At 35.1% G+C, this 20195-nt stretch overlaps 1 protein-coding gene and 1 long non-coding RNA gene across 14 annotated transcripts in view; one reads left to right on the forward strand and one right to left on the reverse strand.

Moving 5' to 3' along the window:
- bves overlaps positions 1-20195 on the forward strand; it is a 215797-nt gene that overhangs the window by 177948 nt on the left and 17654 nt on the right. For 7 of the 13 annotated variants that reach the window (XM_067786202.1, XM_067786188.1, XM_067786190.1 and 4 more), the window contains 2 exons: positions 3076-3211; positions 10298-11226. In XM_067786202.1, the coding sequence (XP_067642303.1) occupies positions 3076-3211; positions 10298-10419 (258 nt within the window). In that variant the 3' untranslated portion in view covers positions 10420-11226. Of the gene's footprint in view, positions 1-3075; positions 3225-10297; positions 11227-17615; positions 17649-20195 lie in introns of those variants that run through there. The other 6 variants (XM_067786196.1, XM_067786197.1, XM_067786201.1 and 3 more) reach the window with 5 other exon arrangements.
- LOC137251504 (uncharacterized) lies at positions 10782-17852 on the reverse strand. Its single transcript, XR_010953262.1, has 3 exons — positions 17577-17852; positions 11971-12271; positions 10782-11906 (listed from the first exon to the last, which is right to left on the reverse strand). It is a non-coding gene; the product is annotated as an uncharacterized lncRNA (long non-coding RNA).

Genomic DNA, 20195 nt, shown 5'->3' on the forward strand with positions numbered 1-20195 from the left:
ATGATTACGGGCTATCGTAGCACTCCTCTTCACTGCAGAAGATAAAAGAATGTTTGACAGAAAAGAAATGAACTAAATTAAGTTTAATTCCTTTTCACAATTCGTTAACGTTTTAAAATCCTCATCAATACTATAGAAGACACAAAAAATCTATGCTCTGGTTAACCATTTTATGTCTTTTGCGAATTGGAAATAAATTAAGGCAAATTTGAAGCATTTTTGACAAAAAATAATTATTTCAGTTACAACCTTTTTAATCGGTCTCTTGAGATATAACTTTATTAACGGCTTCGCTCAGATATGTCCTTCTTAACAAAACTTTCAAGTTACGACCTTTTTATTATGATATGTATTGTAATATTTAATTTTGAATTTTCAAAAATTTGCATATTCCTTTGGAGATTCTTAAAATATACACGCGCATACATTTAGGCCTAATTGTGATTAAATTATAATTTTTATACAAATATATACGGATTTCAATTTTCACAACCAGATCTTGACGCTACGCCAAATCCTGGATAAGACTCACACTCGACCCTCAATATATTTTTCTCAACTCCAAATCAGCCATGGTCGTGCGAAAAAGAGTTACATACTAAGAATTCATACGCAGAATATATTTGCCAAAAAGTGCTACTTTGGCCTGAATAGGCTATCGAAAAGTGAACTCTTCTTTGAGAACAAACATCACGCTCTACATGTTCTGATGTATACTTCGGAATCATTGACCATGTCGAGGGAAGATGGCATGGCATGGCTTTTGGAGTGTACGAGAGAAAAGTTCTCCGGAAGATTAAGAAAAATTGGTATAGTTAATACCCTACAGAAAATACATAAAAAGAAAACTTTGCGCGCCATACCGAGTAGATTTAGCCTGAGAATCTAATCCAGCCGCGTCGTAATAATTTTTTAATTAAAAATTTAAATTATTTATTTATTTATCTTAAAAAATCCTTGCGCAATTTCTGGATGGCTGCATCAAATATACAAAGAGCTCTTCCGTTGCTTATGATATACTTTTCGACTTAAAATAAAGAATATTATGGTTGCTGTTGTTGTTGTATTAACAGTGAGAATATTCTGGTAGAATGTAAATACATATTTTAGCGCAAATTTGTACAAATAAGTGTTCTTTCTTAAAAGAACCAATTTCCTTTAACTATTTTGAAGCATTCCCTTTAATTTAACTAGTGAAAAAACTCCTATGAAATGGCTACCTACTTTTCTCCCATAACCGGTTTCCTCTTTTTCGAACATTGTTCAGTATAGGAGGAAAGGGAGAAGTGAAAAAACTCAAGGAATTTTTATTTAGAATACGAGGAATGGGAGAAGGGAAAAAACTCGCACGGAATTTTCGTTTAGAATTGGGCTGATAAAGTGCAACGCAGATCACCTTAATATCAATATAATATTAATATTTTAGGCTCATATTTTTGGAGGCCTACTTTTGCCCTTTAATATTTACCGTGGTTTCGAGAGAATCAGAGAATCAAAAACAGAACTGTTCAACCCAAATTCACTGGAACCCTTTTTTTTTTTTTTTTTTTGCCCTGAAAAATAGGTACAGATACAAATTCATACTTTGAATATAAAAAATGATTTCATAGCACCCCCATATGCCCTCACATATACATACATATGTACATTCGATTCATATAAAAGTGCCTGAATTTCATATGAAAGTGCAAAGAAAAAGCACTTCTATATAAAGCAACAAATTGGCAACAAAAATTGTTCAAAAATACTGTAGCAATGTTAAATGTTAATTCAAAATTTATCCATTAAGGCGACCATCAAAATTCATTGAACATTTAAATATATGTTTTTTTTTTTAGTTTCAGTGTACATATAATTCTGTACATGTGTTGTGATTTGTACTACAATATAAACATTTTTGAACAGCCCTGATAAGAAAAATAGTTTTTTTTTTTTTCATTAAGAACTACTTTGGCCAATATTGTTAAGACAAAAACTAAAGCTTTTTTGTTTTCTCCAACCATGATGAAGATGTGAAACTGCATCGAAACACGTAGGAGAAAAGTAAATCTTTCTTTCTTTTCAGTTTTTCCTTATAAACAAAGGTAATAATTGAATAACAATTATTATTACCCAATTTTAAAGTCATGAACCCTTGGTTGGTTGGTTGTTTAGAGTGGCGAGTCCCAATTGACTCCAATTAGCGCTCATGCGCCGTTTTGATACCACAAACTCGTGAGTTAACCAATGAAAGGGTGTTGTAAGTAGACTAGTAAACACTTTCAAGCGCCTCAGGGAAACCCGTCCCCTACATCCATCCTGTGGAGTTTATAAATTTGAGAAGCTCTCCCGGCCTAACATCCTTGAGATCTGGGAGGCTTTCGAAAAAGGGCTTTCCAAGAAACTTTATTCTGCTACGACAGTGTGCTGGGCATTCGCACAGCAGATGCTCAACAGTTTGCTCCGCCTCCGGACGCTTGCAGCTACGACAGGAGGTATTGCGTTCCAGTCCCATCCGTGCCGCATGTGATGAACCCTTAAGAATTAAGTAAAATTGGCCAAACCAATAAAGTTATGTACGAGAAAAACCTACGTTTTTAGTTTTTTTTTTTAAGAAAAAGAATTACTGACAGCAAACATTTTTTTTCAAACCACTTTCTTTTTCTTCTTGTAGTCCTAATGTATTTTATAATATTTTGTTTTCTTCTGCCAAGGCGCATATGCGCTGACTCTTTGCTCGATGACAGCAGGTACTTCGTTTTGTCCTCATTCACCGTCAAACCCATCTTTACCGCTTCTTTTTCCAGTTTGGAGTAAGCAGAACTAACAGCGCGGGTGTTATGCCGATGATATCAATGTCATCAGCATATGCCAGTAATTGCACGCCATTCCATTTTATTGCAAATAAATTAGGCTCGCGAGTGTTATTTCCTTTTTTCAACGAACGTTATTCCTTTTTTAAAAAGAAATAAAGCCCGCGAGCTTTATAACCCAAAAATAGGGTACCGACGCCCGTGGGCTTGTTTTACCCCGAATGTCTGTAAAAAAGTGTTTATTTCCTAATTTCAAATGAATATTAATATTTTTTATTTATAGGTAAGCGAGTCAATAGCTAGCAATGGATTTTTACCATCTGGAAACTATGACGACGCTGAAGATAAACCAATGCTGATCATGAAAAAAAATGTGGAAGGTCATGGCCTAACAGCCTTAATAAATCGCCAACTGCAAGGTGAGTCTATCAGGTGATTATCAATTTTTGTTGTATACATACATATAAACGTAGATGCATACATACATACATACATAGGTCAATCTTTTACGCGTATTATAAAGATAAATTAGACTATTAGACGCAGCTTAATGTGCAGTTCTTATTAAAACGAAGATTTTAAACACACATACAAACACACTCCTAAAAACACATACTCCCACATGTAAATAGATTTGTATGTTTATGTTTGAATGCCAAGGATTTATTATTGTGTAATCCTACATTTTTAATATTTATTATTTGCATTATAATTAGTACATGTATATATAATATAGATATTTATGTATCTAAAATGTTTAAGTTAATAGTTGAATGTTATCATTGGCATACGCTTTTTGTTTTTGTATACATACATATTTATGTATGCCTAGTGAGTGCTGTTTTAGGTAGTATGTATTTAGTTTTTTTTTTTTTTATTATTTTTTATGTCAATATGTCCAAAGATGTGAGTAAAGTCAATATTAATGTTTGTGTATTGTTATCAAAACTAGAATTTCCTCGTTAAAACTCTAAACAAATTATTTAATTTTTTACAGAGGTACATACATACATACATACATATATACGCGCAAATTATTGTGCTATAGTTGAACATTTATATTATATAAATATACTATTTATGCACACATGTATGTATATTTTTAAGTCAATATTTATAAACGGTTGTGAAAACAATTAATACTTTTAGTTTTTTGGCTTATCTTGCCAAGATAAATATTTTTATTTTATGAAAACGAATTAAACGGTACTTAGGCCCAGTTTTTCTTTTCATTACAAGTTCCAGTCAGTTTGTCTGTTAAACTACGCTTAAACTTATTTTGCAAATTTTCATCTACTTTAACTCAAGTTTAAACTGAGCTTAGCAGCCGACCTGGCAGGGTTAAACTTATCAGTTATTTGCGTTCGTTCGCAATGGCGTCGAATATACGCAACAAGCATTTGGTCCTGACAACTATTAGAGTTCATATGTTGATGACTAGCAAACTTCTGAAATCTCAAGTGTTGTTTCGAAACAGTGGCTCAACTTGAGAACACCGCTATCTGCACAAAAAACAAAATATACTAAAAATGTTACTTAAGTTAAGAAATAAATAGTTCTCAACTTATACTCAAGTGTGGTTATCTAGTTGAACTCAGATGTAAGATTCCAATACTAAAGTATTTCCCGAAAATAAAATAAAACATGTATAATTTATATTTTTTATAACTAGATTGCGGATGTTTATGCAAATAATTTGCAGCTTATATGCAAGCTTTATGCAAATTCAAAAAAAAAAAAAAAATTTCATTCACATCAAGATTAATCTTAATATATAACAAGTAAGGAAGGCAAAGTTCGGGTGTAACCGAACATTACATACTCAGTTGAGAGCTAAGGGAAAATCACCATGTAGGAAAATAAACCTAGGGTAACCCTGGAATGTGTTGTTTGTACGATATGGGTATCAAATGAAAGGTGTTAATGAATATTTTAAAAGGGCGTGGGCCTTAGTTCTATAGGTGGACGCCTTTTCGAGATATCGCCATAAAGGTGGACCAGGGGTGACTCTAGAATTTGTTTGTACGATATGGGTATCAAATGAAAGGTGTTAATGAGTATTTTAAAGGAGAGTGGGCCTTAGCTCTATAGGTGGACGCCTTTTCGGGATATCGTTATAAAGGTGGACCAGGGGTGACTCTACAATTTGTTTGTACGATATGGGTATCAAATGAAAGGTATTAATGAGTATTTTAAAAGGGGGTGGGCCTTAGTTATATAGGTGGACGCCTTTTCGAGATATCGCCATAAAGGTGGACCAGGGGTCACACTAGAATTTGTTTGTACGATATGGGTATCAAATGAAAGGTGTTAATGAGTATTTTAAAAGGGAGTGGGCCTTAGTTTTATAGGTGGACGCCTTTTCGAGATATAGCCATAAAGGTGGACCAGGGATGACTCTAGAATGCGTTTATACAATATGGGTTTAAAACGAAAGGTGTTAATGAGTATTTTAAAAGGGAAAGGGCCTTAGTTCTATGGGTGGACGCCTTTTCGAAATATCGATATAAAGGTGGACCAGGGGTGACTCTACAATTTGTGTGTACGATATGGGTATCAAATGAAAGGTGTTAATGAGTATTTTAAAAGGGAGTGGCCTTAGTTCTATAGGTGGACGCCTTTTCGAGATATCGCCATAAAGGTGGGCCAGGGGTGACTTTAGAATTTGTTTACGATATGGGTATCAAATGAAAGGTGTTAATGAGTATTTTAAAAGGGAGTGGGCCTTAGTCCTATGGGTGGACGCCTTTTCGAAATATCGATATAAGGGTGGACCAGGGGTGACTAGAATTTGTTTGTACGATATGGGTATCAAATGAAAGGTGTTAATGAGTATTTTAAAAGGGAGTGAGCCTTAGTTCTATATGTGGACGCCTCTTCGAGATATCGCCATAGAGGTGGACCAGGGACGACCCTAAAATGCGTTTATACAATATGGGTATCAAACGAAAGGTGTTAATAAGTATTTTGAAAGGAAGTGGGCCTTAGTTCTATGGGTGGACGCCTTTTCGAAATATCGATATAAAGGTGGACCAGGGGTGACTCTAGAATTTGTTTGTACGATATGGGTATCAAATGAAAGGTGTTAATGAGTATTTTAAAAGGGAGTGGGCCTTAGTTTTATAGGTGTACGTGTTTTCGAGATATCGCCATAAAGGTGGACCAGGGATGACTCTAGAATGCGTCTATACAATATGGGTATCAAACGAAAGGTGTTAATGAGGATTTTAAAAGGGAGTGGGCCTTAATTCTATGGGTGGACGCCTTTTCGAAATATCGATATAAAGGTGGACCAGGGGTGACTCTAGAATTTGTTTGTACGATATGGGTATCAAATGAAAGGTGTTAATGAGTATTTTAAAAGGGAGTGGGCCTTAGTTTTATAGGTGTACGCCTTTTCGAGATATCGCCATAAAGGTGGACCAGGGATGACTCTAGAATACGTCTATACAATATGGGTATCAAACGAAAGGTGTTAATGAGGATTTTAAAAGGGAGTGGGCCTTAATTCTATGGGTGGACGCCTTTTCGAATTATCGATACAAAGGTGGACCAGGGTTGACTCTAGAATGCGTTTGTACATTATGAGTATCAAACGAAAGGTGATAATGAGTATTTTAAAAGGGAGTGGGCCTTAGTTCTATAGGTGGACGCCTTTTCGATATATCGCCATAAAGGTGGACCAGGGGTGACTCTATAATGTGTTTGTACAATATAGGTGTCAAATTAAAGGTATTAATAACGATTTTAAAAGGGAGTGGTGGTAGTTGTATATGTGAAGGCGTTTTCGAGATTTCAACCAAAATGTGGACCAGGGTGACCCAGAACATCATGTGTCGGGTACCGCTAATTTATTTATATATGTAATACCACGAACAGTATTCCTGCCATGATTCCAAGGGCTTTCGATTTCGCCCTGCAGAACTTTTTCATTTTCTTCTACTTAATATGGTAGGTGTCACACCCATTTTACAAAGTTTTTTTCTAAAGTTATATTTTGCGTCAATAAAACAATGAAATTACCATGTTTCATCCCTTTTTTCGTATTTGGTATAGAATTATGGCATTTTTTTTCATTTTTCGTAATTTTCGAAATCGAAAAAGTGGGCGTGGTCATAGTCGGATTTCGGCCATTTTTTATACCAATACAAAGTGATTTCAGATAATTATGTGAACTGAGTTTAGTAAAGATATATCGATTTTTGCTCAAGTTATCGTGTTAACGGCCGAGCGGAAGGACAGACGATCCACTGTGTATAAAAACTGGGCGTGGCTTCAACCGATTTCGCCCTTTTTCACAGAAAACAGTTACCGTCCTAGAATCTAAGCGCCTACCAAATTTTACAAGGATTGGTAAATATTTGTTCGACTTATGGCATTAAATGTATCCTAGACAAATCAAATGAAAAAGGGCGGAGCCACGCCCATTTAGAAATTTTCTTTTGTTTTTGAATTTTGTTGCACCATATCATTACTGGAGTTGAATGTTGACATAATTTACTTATATACTGTAAAGATATTAAATTTTTTATAAAAATTTCACTTTAAAAAAATTTTTTTTTAAAGTGGGCGTGGTCGTTCTCCGATGTTGCTAATTTTTATAAAGCATACATATAGTAATACAAGTAACGTTCCTGCCAAATTTCATCATGATATCTTCAACGACTGCCAAATTACAGCTTGCAAAACTTCTAAATTACCTTCTTTTAAAAGTGGGCGGTGCCACGCCCATTGTCCAAAATTTTACTTATTTTCTATTCTGCGTCATAAGTTCAACCCACCTACTAAGTTTCATCGCTTTATCCGTCTTTGGTAATGAATTATCGCATTTTTTCGATTTTTCGAAATTTTCGATATCGAAAAGGTGGGCGTGGTTATAGTCCGATATCGTTCATTTTAAATAGCGATCTGAGATGAGTGCCCAGCAACCTACATGCCAAATTTCGTCAAGATACCTCAAAATTTACTCAAGTTATCGTGTTAACGGACGGACGGACGGACGGACATGGCTCAATCAAATTTTTTTTCGATACTGATGATTTTGATATATTGAAGTCTATATCTAGCTCGATTCCTGTATACCTGTACAACCAACCGTTATCCAATCAAAGTTAATATACTCTGTGAGCTCTGCTCAACTGAGTGTAAAAAACAGGTGTCACAGGTTAGAGGCCAATGGACTCCTGAACTACTGAAGGGGCCCGCGTTTGGATAGTGAATGGAGGATAATGTTGGATTCCAACTTGAGAACTATCAGGTTTAAGAACAATTAGAAAAGATGTTGGATATCAACTTCAGAACTAGATATGTATATATTTCTCGAAGGTTGGCGAGATATTTGTTCATGTTTGTTGGGGTATATGATATTTTTCACTCACTTCTTAGCCTTAACAGTGCACAGTGGTCGGTGCCATAGGCCAAAAATAAAAAAATCAAAGTGAAAAGTTTGTCACCAAATGTCTCGTTAGTATCTCTTATTAGAACAGCCTTTTAAAAGGTAATTTTTTTTTTATTGTATTCGAACTGTACTCTTTAAGAATAGCATCAAAAGTAAGGTTATGGTATTAGTTGTTTTTTGCAGTGTGAGCAAGTTAAAAATAAATTGCAAATTTAAGCTATTTAAAAACACATAAAATATCATTGTATTGAAATAAATAAAAATGAATGCCGAAGTCAAAGATATTTACTTCATTTTGAAATAATTTTAATGTCTTGTTTTGTTTTTTTTTTTTGTTATTTAAATTTTCACCAGTGCCTTTATTAGTGTTTATTTGGACAAATATTTCAATTTCAGCTAAAGTTTTAGTTGGGTTCCTCATCGATCATCACGTTGGGACTTATATATATTATATTAGTAGTCAAAGTTTTAAGATTCTAAAGTGTTAATATCAGCTGGTACTTTCTACCACTATGTTTTGCGAGAGTTTTCTGATAACGTCACCCTGATAAATTATTGTCGTATGTTATATGTATGCACATGTAACATACGACATTATTCTATCCAGTCCACAATGTAAACTTTTGTGTGTTTGTTGTTTTGTTATTGTTATGTATGCAAGATCTTTTAATAACTTTAATTTCTTTAATTAATCCTATTAAACATTATATATCTTACCACTTCCCCCCCCCCCCCCCCCCCCCCCACATCTACTTAATTTTCATAATTTTCCCCTTCAAAGGTTAGACGAGATTGAAGCCGAGCTTATGTTCCAATTTGAGTCGTGCTCGTCGGAACGGGCCCTACATGTTTTACGCCGACTCCGAACGGGAGTTGCAAAGCAGATGAAATTTCACTGAAAAGCTTTTCATGGCAGAAACACACTACCTACCACCTTTTTCTAATTTGAACCCGTTTTTCTTACTTTCCACTTAACCTTAAAAAGTTGCGCCGAGCAGTATTTCTACTGATTGAGTAAAAATTTTAAATTTCTGTAAAAAACAGGCAATAAAATTGTATGCATTTTCATCCTTGCCAGTGAAAGCATAAAATCTTATTTCAAACTTTTTTGTCAATTATTTTCGAAAACATTTTGTTCAATGTAGTACTACGGTGGGTAAAGCGCTCTATTATTATGATGCTTTTGATGCCGTAAGAAGAATCTTGCCTCAAAATCAAATAACTCGCCGAGTGTCACACGATGAGGCAATGCTGTCAATACTAGATCACGATATTTATTGAACGTTTAGCATGAAATATTGATGAATCGTGGTCCGGATCGCAAATTATCTAGACATTTTTAAATCTATCAATATGGATAGCGGTGTTGACTGCGATCCACCAGTTTTTGGTGAAACAAAGGCAAAAATATTAGAAATAAAGCGGATTTCTTTACGAGTTGTGTTTTTTGCTAGCAATATCATAATATCTCTTCATCGATTTCCGACGACATAGGAAAACAAATGAATTAGTCTCACTAAAACGGGTTGACCGATTTCGATGTTTTAGTTTATTTTTTGAAAAATAGGCAGTGTCACGCCCCTTATTAGGAAAAATTTAAATTAGCTTTATCTCTTCAATTATTTGATGAAGGTATCCAAAATGTATTATAGAGATGCCATATATGATTGGCATTGCAGTGGAAGTTGAAGTAGGAGTGAGAGCGGTAGTAGGAATGGAAGTGATAGTTGGAGTTGGAGGTGAAATGAGAGTGGGAGCGAGAGTTGGAGTGGAAAGAGATAAATGGGAGGATTGAACACGAATAAGAAGAAAAATGGAGGATAAAGTAAACGAGAATGATATAAAGAAGAAGCGAGGCTCACTTTATAAATGTAGGCAGACCAATTTTCGGGCAAGACAAAGTCTGCCGGGTACACTAATTATCTATAATTTGTATTATTTATTCTTGCATAAACTACATGTATTACATATCATCTATATTCATACTGCATATATGTATATGTACAGAAAAACCTTTTTGACATGCATGATTTAATTTATTTGTTAATCTAAATACATACATATTTTATTATTTTTATTTATTCTTTTTGTTATTGTTCCGTTTTAGAAGAGCATATACCCTTACTTGGCCGTACTTATAACACCAAAGTCCTCCATTTGGTGACATGTCTACCAGTTCAAGGGGCAAATAAAAGTCTAAAGCGCAAAGATCTAACGTCACCATGCTAATTGAATTGTATTTGATTGACTATTGATTACGTTGAGGCTGAATGCGATAAAAAAGATCCCAGCGAAATCATTAATGACGGCTCAGGTGCAAAACGCAAATGATTATTAATTTATCGCTGCAGTCACAAAGCTATGTCGGCGCCTTTTTAGCTGCGACATCATTACCAACGCTTCCACCATCCACCACCGCCCCAGATAATGCCATCACACTAATACTTACATACATACCTTCATAATTATTCATCTAATCACCAAAAAAAAAATAAAAATAGTCTTCTTTAGTTTGCATTTAATTTATTTTTATATTTTTTATATACAGCAACAAAAAAGTTTAATCATACATATATGCGCAAAAATTTCTATTTGCTTTTTCTATTTATTTGAGTGTATATGTAATATACAAAAAAAAAAAAAAACGATCAAGATTTGTTATTGGAAACCTGCGAATTAAAATATGTTCAATGTATATTTTTGTCAATATTTAGTGAAGCGGAATTTAACTTAGAATACGAACACTATAAAAAAACCAAAAACATAAAAAAAATACTATATACATACACATGTATGTGTGAATTTATACAAACAACTTTTGAGATGTAAGAGGTGTGAAGTCAAAATTTATAAGTATAAAAATATATTATTGTATGTACCTACTAAAAATTATATAAAAATTAAATATGCATACCAAAATATTAACGAAGCAAAGCTAAATTGTGTGACTTAGTGTAATTGAAAGAAATTTATATATTTCTGTGTAAAATTTAGGCAAGAATTGTTGCATTGAATAATAAATATTAGCGAAAACGACGGCTTGATTTTGTATACATATGTATATGTAAGTACATTCATGCGCCCAGTGGCGAGCAAGAATGAAGGCTCCGTTTCCAGTTTTGATTGTGGCCCCATTTCCGGCTTTCGTTTTTTTGTTTTCGGCCAAAACCCTGGTGATAATCATAAGCATCGCTATCATCAGCCACATCATCTCAGCTCAAATCAAAACTTGATGTAGTTGGATACTCCTTTGCGACTCATCCCCGATTCATCCTAGACTTATCGCATTTTTTGCAGGATAGATTCAGTTTTTAACAAAATATAGGGAAGCGTGGTACCGCGCGCTTTTGAGTTCGAAATTCCTGTTTTTCATCAATTTTGACGTATATTCGTAAAGCCTTATTAATCATATCCAAGGAAAATTTTATTTTAAGAAAAAACCTACACTTGTAACCAAGGGCGAGTCCGAGCCGCCAAATAATAACAGCAGTGTTGCTTCAGTTCTACTTTATTGATGGAATGTTGCTGATACTCAAGCTGGTAATGTGCTTAAATAGCTCACTGAAAGTTTTTATGTTGTGTTTGGTTTGCTAGTGATGATCAAATAAATTGTCAGCTGCTTAAACTTTGCCGAAATACGTGATACTGTCATAAAAAGTAACACTGTTACAACATCTGCAGTTTGAACACACCCGTATTCTTTAAGGTTACTATCTCTTGATAAATTAAAGATACGGTAGTGTTATTTGGGGTTACACTAATAAAATGGGTTCAAATTACCTACGATGCCAACAATTACTCGGTGACCACGTTCTCAAAGACAAATACCTTTAACTCGCAGTTGAGGAAAGCCAGATCGCCAGGGAAATACGTGTCACTCAAGCTCAATTTCGATCTGGATACTATAATAGGTTTAACTTTTACTTATCCAGAATCAACCCGATATACCCAATGTTTGTCCCGCTTGTAACGTGTCCCCACATGACAGCACCATCTTTTCAATTGCCGTGTGAAACCAACGCATCTAACACCCATGTCTCTTTGGTCCAACTCTCGGACTCCCGTTCGTGAGATATCGCACCTATAACAACAAAAAGATGTTCAACACACCGGAAGCTTTTATAAAATTAAGTAAATTTGTAATTTACTGTAAGTTAGCGCTTTGAATCAATGATACATACATATAAAGATTGTAATTTTTTTTTTAAAAAGCAAAATATTTTTTAATTAAATTCAAAGTTGTAAGATCATTAATTATCGTATACATTGGTAGAGTGCATTAAACATTTTCACAAATACACTACGGCCAGCGATTCCGCGTCAGGACAGATCACGCAGCGTTGAAATGGCTTCTGCAGTTCCGTAATCCGGAAGGACAATTGGCACGGTGGATCGAGCGACTACAAAGCTATGACTTTTCCATTGAGCATCGAAAAGGTAGTACCCATGGAAGTGCTGATGCAGTGTCACAAAGACCATGTAGTTTGGAATGCAAGCACTGTTCAAAGGCCGAGGCTAAAGAAGACATTATAGATGCCCGGCTAATGACTATAACGTGTACGGATGAATGGGACAAGGAACAACTAAGAAAGTGTCAGCTAGAAGATATAGATCTGTCACATGTTATGCAAGGGCTCGAACGAAACGAAAGACCAAGCAGAGAAGAGATGTCAGCAGAGAGTCCCATTGCGAAGTCATATTGGGCATAGTGGAACAGTTTAGAATTGATATCCGGTTGCTTGCATCGAGTATGGGAGAGTGAGGATGGTCAATGCAATGAGAAACTGATAGTTGTTCCCAGAAAGAGGATTCCTGACTTGCTCAGCGAGCTGCATAATGGTCCAAGCGGAGGTCATCCTGGAATCACAAAGACGATCGAGAAGATTAAACAGAGATTCTATTGGGTTGGTTGCCGTCAGTCGGTCACTGAGTGGATTGCGAACTGCGAGGTTTGCAGCAGAGCGAAAGGGCCCAAAACCCGAAGTCATGGCCAGATGAAGCAATATAACTCAGGTGCGCCATTTGTAAGGATCGCTATGTATGTCGCAGGTCCATTTCCTACTAGCAACTGCGGAAAAAAATATGTATACCCAATCCCAAATCAAGAAGCGGAAACAGTAGCAGAAGTGTTTATAAACAATTGGGTTGCAAGGTATGGGGTACCAATGGAGTTACATTCTGACCAAGGCAGGAATTTCGAATCAGCTGTGTTCCAGGAAATGTGTAAATCATTGGGCATTCGAAAAACACGGACAACTGCATTGCATCCTCAGTCCGATGGTATGGTGGAACGTTTCAATATAACCTTGGAGGAGCATTTAAGGAAAGTAGTAGACAAAAACCATAAGGAGTGGGATACCCGCATACCATTACTCTTGATGACTTACCGATCAGCAGTGCATGAGAAAACGGGCCAAACCCCTGCAAAAGTAATTTTTGGCAATGACCTTCGATTGCCAGCTGATTTGAAGTTTGGGATAGATGCCGATGCGGAGAGAAATGTCAAGAAATCCACTGGTGTCTTGGAAGAAGAGCTGAGAGAGAGTCCCCGAAATTGCAGTGTAATTGGGAAGGCCCATACAAAAAAAAAAACGGATCAACGATGTAGTTTACCGCATACAAACCATTGGCAAACCACGAACCAAAATGAAAGTGCTTCATTTGGAAAGGCTGGCAGCGTTTAGATCGAGAGATTTGTTTGATCGGGACGATCAGACTTAGGTGGAGGGCAGTGTTATTAGCAGCTCTAAGGGATACTATCATCTCTAAGCCGATGCTAAGCAGTGATAATTCAATCAATATTTCTACACATATGTACATACACGCAGCGGAGAAGCAACGTAAAACCACATGCATAAATCAGAGATGCTCTCGAAAGTATGCAATGGTTGTGCAAGTGTCGCTCACACATACAAACACATGCAGATATACACGCGCATATGAGAAGCTAAAAACGTAGTAATTTTATAGCTGATGACCAACTAGTAGATTCTGGAAATGGAAGCGCCTAGAAGATGCGAACGAGAAATCACAGAGTATAAAAAGGCAGCAACAATGGAGGCGCGACAATCAGTTTCATTTAAGCAAGCTATTGGTTGTGAAGTATCAGTGTTATTGTGAAGTACTTTAATAGAGGCCATTTTGCATTATTGAATATGAATATATGAATGAGTTATTTATTCAACAGTGTAGTGATACGGACGTTAGTACAAGGTTGCAAATAAGGGGAATTGCAGTAAATTCGTTACAATATGTTTGTATTAATTTTATAAGTTAATTCATTTAATGTTTAATGGGCTTGTATTTTTTTAAGTGTATATACAACAGCATTCGCTGGTGAAAAAAACGCTTATCCTAACTTAGATAATATTTAGGAGACCCATCTAGCGGCAACTATTGAAGACAGTGGTATATAACCCGCTACAAAACCGGTTGTAGCGAAGACACGCACCTCTGTTGGTCATAGTGTATAACCTATAGCTGTTACACACTTAACAGTCCATATAAAGTTTAAGTGCATATGTATATACATACATGTAAAAAAACACAGCTAATGTTAACTTATTTTGATTGTTAATTTTTCTATTTAAACTAACCGGCCAAATAAATTGAATAAACAATTCATAATATACATAGCTATATGTTTAATGCTTTTGATCTTTAATTTTTACTGAGTATTTGTGTGATAATTCGAAATTCGAATACGATTGGCGAGCATTACATGGCTAAAAGTGTTAACCTAAAACTTTAAAGCAATTAACTACCACGTTTTATTATTCGGTTTAAAATATAAATTTAACTGAGCTATAAGTCTAAATTCTCAAAATTGTGTAGAAGAAGAAGATTGTAGACTCTTCTGGCTTTGGAACAAAACCAAAAAGATTAAAAAATCTCAAAATATAAACATATTATTGCAAATTGTAAGATGATGCAGACTTTCGGAAGAGTACTAAATTTTTACAGGAATCAATGACTATCGAGTTTGGTAAAAATAAGTAAAGGGATTATTAAGTAGAAGGTATAAATAAGTTTGTGCTTCGTGCATTAGTAACTGTATAAAAATGGAACTTATTTTTTTCTTTTATCTTACGTTCAATTCTTAACAAAACGGTCTATAACAAAGAGGATACAATTAATTATATATATAAAATTAATTATTAATTATATAATTTAAGGAGCCCAAGGACTAGGGCTCCAAAAAATTTAAGTTGGGGGCCGCCCCATTACAACCTACAAAGATCCAAATAAAAATAGTTTTAGGTGCGCTTAAGAATATTTACCATTTATTCCTCTTGATTCTCAAAAACAGACTGATTGTATCGTTAACTTAAACTAAGCTCTGAGCTTCTACATTAGTCTAAGTGATTTCTTAATTGCTGACACTGCACTTCCCACGATTGGCCAAAATAATATTTTATCGCTTGCGTGGCGAATCACACGACTTGCATTTTGTCCGCATATCATATCGCTTACGCTGCAGTTCCCATGAATTGCATTTTGTCTGCTTACGCAATATGATAGGGGGACTCATGTAACCGTATAAATGCCTTATAAAGTGTGTAAACGTATAAATTTATCTAGTTTACGCACGAGCTGTCAAATTTTGTATGAAAAATCATTTACACAATTTGTATAAATTTACGCGCACATTTCATTGTGTAAACGCGGTAAACTCAAAGGAATGCAACCTTGCAGACATTACAGACGGCATTTTCATCAAAAATCTCCAACATCAGCAAGTAAAGGCGTTTTAGTTTTGATTTTTCACTTAATCTTGGTATTTTTTAATTTGTATAACAATCAAAAAAATTTTTTTGGAAATAATACAGCTGAAAAACAATCAAGTTTATCAAGAGTATTACTAGGTGCGTTCATATAACCGCGCGTGTAAATGGATATAATTTTACACCTTATAAGTTTATATGTTATCATGAGTCCCCCTATTGTGTAAACGCGGTAAACTCAAAGGAATGCAACCTTGCAGACATTACGGCAGGTATTTTCATCAGAAATCTCCAACATCAGCAAGTAAATGCGTTTTAGTTTTGATTTTTCATCAAGCTTGGCATTTTTTAATTTGTATAACAATCAAAAAAATTTTGTTCGGCAATAATACAGTTGAAAAACAATCAAGTTTATCAAGAGTATTACTAGGTGCGTTCATATAACCGCGTGTGTAAATGGATATAATTTTACACCTTATAAGTTTATATGATATCATGAGTCCCCCTGATATCGGATCAATTACCTGCGTTGACTTTGCTCGTGTTTGTTGAAGTGTGGTGTCAGCACATCCTTACAAGTAAGTTAAGTTATATGTATATAAAATTAATTTTATCCTCTATGTTCACACCAAATGCAAGCACCGCTTTTACAGGATTTGGGTTTGAACGTTTGGAATTGGGCTGTGCGATTAATCGGTTAAATATAATTTTACTTACAATAAGTTCTGACAGATTTGCAAAATGTGGAAAATCTCTCAAATACTCAAATAATTAGGGCTGATTTCTCAACCTTCTGTTAATGCTGACCGGCAGTTTATTATCTGCCGCTTAGGGTTAACCGGACAATAAAAAACGGGATGTAGGGCCGTTTTCATCATCTTCAGTTAGTCACTTATCTATAAGTTGTCGAAATTTTCGTTTTCTCCATGCTAAATAAAACCTCGTGTCTCAGTTAAGTCCATTGTAAATTCCTACAGTGAAGAATCTTTCTATTCCTTCGTTGTCATATCCACCTGTCAAATTGGGCTGACAGGGGGAATGGCCCAATAAAATCTGGTGAATAGAGAATATATAAGCAGCCAGTCAAGTAAATATTTTAAAATATGTAAATAATGCAATCTATCAGTCCTTTACAAAAATGCATAAAAAATTATTAAACAAGTGAGGTGTTTGGTCACCCAGTGTTGATGAAAACGAAAATTTCAAATGAAGATATCTGATAGATTCCTATCCTCCAGGTAAAATATGACTTAAGCTGGAGACATTGGTGCTTTATCGGTAACCGTATCGGTAACCTTATAACAGCTGATTCGACCAACCTTATGAGAATCAATGCAATCGATTATTGGTGCCGCTAAGGTCGTAACCGTATCGTAGCCAACCAATTGGGTTTTGGTTTACCGTCGTAACGATAAACAGCTGATTACGTTAGGGATACGGATACAGCGATACGACAAACGGCACCAATGACTCCAGCTTTAACCGGAGATGGTGTAAGTTGCCCTTAAACGTCTAAATATGTATGTATGTAGATTGTACATATGTATGTATGAACCACCTGTGAGAACCAGTTTGTTTTTTAGATTAAATAAATGTTCTTATACTCTTTCTTATTTAATTTATTTTCTCTCATTGCCGATTCTTTTTCACTTGAAAACTTACCGTTGCGTTGATAAATAACTTTTCTGCGGCACAAACTAGCCATACCGAGGATATCGAGGTACTATGATTGCGGTAAGTCAAATATGTTTACTTTGTAAGTGTAAGTGCACGCTAGATACCCAATTCGGTATAGCCCCTAGAGGGATTCGCTTTGGTCCAACTGGATCGTCTGGCTGGAAAATTCAATTAAATTCACAGTTGAAGTTGATAATGAACATTTTATATGAGTTAAGCCGGAGTCATTGGTGCCATATGTCGTATCGCTGTATCCGTATCCCTAACGTAATCAGCTGTTTATCGTTACGACGGTAAACCAAAACCCAATTGGTTGGCTACGATACGGTTACGACCTTAGCGGCACCAATAATCGATTGCATTGATTCTCATAAGGTTGGTCGAATCAGCTGTTATAAGGTTACCGATACGGTTACCGATAAAGCACCAATGTCTCCAGTTTTAACCGGGGATTGCCCGTATCGCTTTAAATGTATGAAAACATTTATTTCAAGCAATTTTTAATTTTATAATTTATTTAATAATTTGGGAAAAATTTAAACAACGTGACATCAGGACGGACAAGGCGACAGCTGTTTCGATTATACCTTGCAAATCTTTTCAAAGCCTTTTCTCCCGGTAGTGGGAGTCGAACCCGCACTCCTACGATAGTTGAAATTGTTATAAACGCATTCAGCTACGTCATGCCTTAGTTGTTGTAAAGTTTTTCCCAATTGCCTTCTTCGCATATATTATCTTCCACACATTACATAATTCGTATGTAGTTATGTGTTGAAGTTATGCCTGTTTTTAAGGCGGTTTTCAGAGAAACTTGGTATTTGTTGTTGTTTTTTGTTCTATTTATAGAACTACAACGAATTAACCAAATGTTGTCTACTTATATCAGTTAACCGGGGATTGCCCGTATCGCTTTAAATGTATGAAAAAAATTTTCCCAAATTATTAAATAAAGTTGATAATGAACATTCATTTTCACTCAATTAAGAGTTTTTGTTATTGTAAAAAATTACCAAATATTATTTTTACTTGAAAGCGCAAAACTTCAAAAGTTTTCCAAATTTCCCAAAACTCGTACACATAGAAAATATAACAACAAGTTTTCTAGACCAAACATGCAACACAGAAAACGCACTACTTACACAAATAATATCTTTTTCAATATGATCGTACATACATATAGCACCAAAAGTTCAATATAAAACGTAGGTTTTATGCATTCTAAAAGTTGTCAAACCTGCCGCAAAAATTGTTTTGCTTTTAAATTACAATTTCAGTATCAATCAAAGTGTGATTTAATTTAACAGTTCTCTCATCAGGAATTGGACTATAATCATAATGCAATAATAAAGGTGATGTCAGCAACATAACCTCACTTTTTCGGCAGCTCTATTTGCCAGTAGTTACGTGTATTTCAAAAGTAATAAATTTTGATTGCTTAATTTTTCGTATAAATTCTTGAAAGAAATTAGTTTTCATCGGCGTATTATACATTTTTTATCGGCTTGTTATCGATTTTTTATAGAAAAATTTATCGATTTGTTATAGAAACACCCCTATTCTGCATTTCGATTACGTTCCCGTTCTACGCTCCGCTTCAATCGAAGTTTGGTATTCTGCATTACGACGGAATCGTAAAGAGAAGAGGAAGAGCAAATGATTTTTCGAAATCAGCTGTTGGTACGGAATGTGTGAACATTGGAACAAAATCAATTAAAGAAAATTTGTAAAAAAAACACTGAAAAACGGTAATATTTTATTATCCACGCCATTTTGTACAAAAAAAAAGCAATAGAATATATTGCCGCAGTATTATATTTTTTTGAGTGAAGTGCTTTCATAATTGTAAGTGTGTTTTTGTCGTTCTTTTGGCCAATTCCCTGCCGTGGCCACCAAGTTTTGTTAAAACGGATTCCTGCACGAATATAGTTGACATTTTCTGAATTTTAAGGATGCTAATTTCATTGCACTGGCCTAAAATACTTTATAAAGGTTTATTTATTCTTTCCGCAAGGATTGTTTACGTTTTCGCTGCACCTTCCTCTACGCCGGCAGCTTGCTTTGGACCCAACGAACAGACACAAATTATAACTATTCAGCCCAATTCTAAACGAAAATTCCGTGCGAGTTTTTCCCCTTCTCCCATTCCTCGTATTCTAAATAAAAATTCCCTGTGAGTTTTTTCACTTCTCCCTTTCCTCCTATTCTGAACAATGTTCGAAAAAGAGGAAACCGGTTATGGGAGAAAAGTAGGTATTATGAATTTGAGAGAGAGGGAGATTTCTTTGCCATTTCATAGGAGTTTTTTCACTAGTTAAATTAAAGGGAATGCATCAAAATAGTTAAAGGAAATTCGTTCTTTTAAGAAAGAACACTTATTTGTACAAATTTGTGCTAAAATATATATTTACATTCTACCACAATATTCTCACTGTTATTACAACAACCACAATATTCTTTATTTTAAGTCGAAAAGTATATCACAAGCAACGGAACAGCTCTTTGTATATTTGATGCAGCCATCCAGAAATTGCGCAAGTATTTTTTAAGAAGGCTTAATTAGATTTTGGCATATCGCGAACTCAACTCGACGTGGCCGCCAGAAAA

The sequence above is a fragment of the Eurosta solidaginis genome, chromosome 4 (assembly GCF_040869045.1).
Source record: "Eurosta solidaginis isolate ZX-2024a chromosome 4, ASM4086904v1, whole genome shotgun sequence".
Classification (NCBI taxonomy): Eukaryota; Metazoa; Arthropoda; class Insecta; order Diptera; family Tephritidae; genus Eurosta; species Eurosta solidaginis.